The sequence below is a fragment of the Amphimedon queenslandica genome, unplaced genomic scaffold (assembly GCF_000090795.2).
Source record: "Amphimedon queenslandica unplaced genomic scaffold, v1.1 AMPQUscaffold_8304_Cont19751, whole genome shotgun sequence".
In the NCBI taxonomy this organism is placed as follows: domain Eukaryota; kingdom Metazoa; phylum Porifera; class Demospongiae; order Haplosclerida; family Niphatidae; genus Amphimedon; species Amphimedon queenslandica.
In genome coordinates, this window is record NW_003551418.1 from 278 (window position 1) to 2,465 (window position 2,188).

General features: G+C 33.0%; 1 protein-coding gene across 1 annotated transcript; it reads right to left on the reverse strand.

Annotated features, from left to right (window-relative positions):
* Window positions 1–970: 970 nt before the first annotated feature.
* On the reverse strand, window positions 971–2,142 carry LOC100633614 (tyrosine-protein kinase SRK2-like; the record flags this gene model as incomplete). The annotated part of the gene is made up of 1 exon (XM_003391557.2): window positions 971–2,142. A coding segment is annotated over one exon (1,114 nt), but the record flags the coding sequence as incomplete, so codon positions are not given.
* Between the last annotated feature and the right edge of the window lie 46 nt (window positions 2,143–2,188).

Below are 2,188 nucleotides of genomic sequence, written 5' to 3' on the forward strand. Positions count from 1 at the left end.
CTGCTTAATAATAATAATAATAAGTTAATAATCATTATGAACTCGATTATTGCAATAATAATTATTATTTTTTAATTTTACATAATTATTATCACTCGTCTCATAATTTGATAAGAGATGAACCATCATTTAATACATTATGCTAATGGCATAATTTAGAAAATATAAGAATTTTTAAAGCCAGTTTTGATCAATTACAGTGGACTATGATGAGGAGAAAGAGCATCTTTACAGTATTTTTGCCAATTTTTCAAATGCAAACTGTATGTATCATTATTAATCAGTTCAGTAATTTCAAATTGTGTATGCACTTTCTGTCTTATTTCATAAAAAAAGCTTTTTACATAAAAAATGTACATGCATTTTGTTTGTTTATTCATTAGCTTTGTAATAAATACCTTCCTAGTGATCATTAATCTATCTTCTCTTTCTCTTCCCATTTCTCTTTTCCTTTATCCCATACGTACCCATTCTCTCCTCCTATTCTCCTTTCCCTTTTTTCCTCCATCTCTCCTCCTCTTTCTCTACAGTCCTTACAATAGCACTTACTAATAAACATCCAGTTATTACACTACCAACTGATCATATTAAGATATTCTCCAGTACATGGCCTGATTCATCACCAGGTGTTACTTATCATTATCATTGGAGGAGATTGTTTGGTCCTAAGAAGGGAAACCTCAATGGAGTCAATGATAAAACCATCTCATTGAGTCACGTATGTTATAGGGAGGGAGGGAGGAAGGAGAGAGGGAAAGAGAATCAGAGATAGAAAATCCTATATGTTTAGTATTTAGGTGGGCATGAAATTCACACTGAAAGTGCAGAGCTATCTGTAAAAAAGGAAGCTTGTAAACTTATCAGCATGCTTTGTACATTACTGCCATTAAATAATTTCTAAACTTACATGTAGCAGTGCAAAACTGAGTTGCAATATGCTTATTACCACTAGAATCAAAATCAGACTTAATTGGCTTCTTTTGTATTATACAGTGCATTAAGAAAACTAGTAAATATGAATGCATAGTCTATTTATTTCGTAAGTAAAGTATATTAAAGATGTGTATAAAGTTTGGCCTTTCATATTCATTCTGCTTCCAGCAGTTCATCATAAGTAGTTTAAATGGTTCAGGACAATCTCGAGGTATAGGCATATGATAACCTTTTGATACTGCCTCCTTTACTTCTTCATCAGTCATGCCAGGATATGGTTCCTTTCCTTTTGAAACCAGTTCCCATAGTAATATACCAAATGACCAAACATCAGATTTAATACTCAGTCGGTTTAAAGTATATCCTTCAGGTGCTGTCCATTTTTTAGCAAGCTTATCTTTCTTCTTAGCAATCCAGTATTTATTGCCATTGAGGTGTCGAGCTAGGTGAAAGTTTGCTATCTTGACAGTGTTATGATCTCCTAATAGTATGTTTTCAGCTCTTAGATCACAATGAATGTAATCTTGTTCTCCTAGATACATCATACCATCAGTAACTTGAATAGTAATAGCTACCAACTCTGCTGGTGTAGGATTATTTGTAGTTAGGTAATCTTTGAGGCTTCCATTGATTGGTTCTGTTACAATATAAAAAGGATAACTTTCAGTACAAGCACCATATAGACTGATGATGTTCTTATGATTTAGTTTTTTCAATATGTTGGCCTCTTCAAGAAATGTTTCTTGTACAATATTTGTTGCTATATTTGTTTTAATGATAACTGGCCCTTTATCTTTACAATCACCCTTCCACGTCTCTCCAAACTGTCCAGCATTTATGCATTGAAAAAATTTGATTGACGACTTACTAATTTTCAACTCTATACTCATTGCAATGGGTATGTTTACTTGTTTGAATATAGGAACTGTTAGTGAGCAGGGCAGACCATCAGCTTCCATCATGTAGTGATGTACCAGGTCATTGAGTGAGTCAAACTGGACGTGAGTGGTCATATAATACTTACTATTCTGAGTGTATATACGATAGTATTTAATATTAGATCCATCACTGAGTGAGAGAATATAATTTTGTCCAGGTTTGCTTTCACTATCTCTAATTAAAAAAGTACCTGCTTGATGATCTGCTTGTCTCAGTTTTTTCTCTGCATCATCATGACTCACCACATGATAGTACACATGTTTGTAGTACCTAATGAATAAATGAGTACATTACTCATTTATTGACTACATAAATA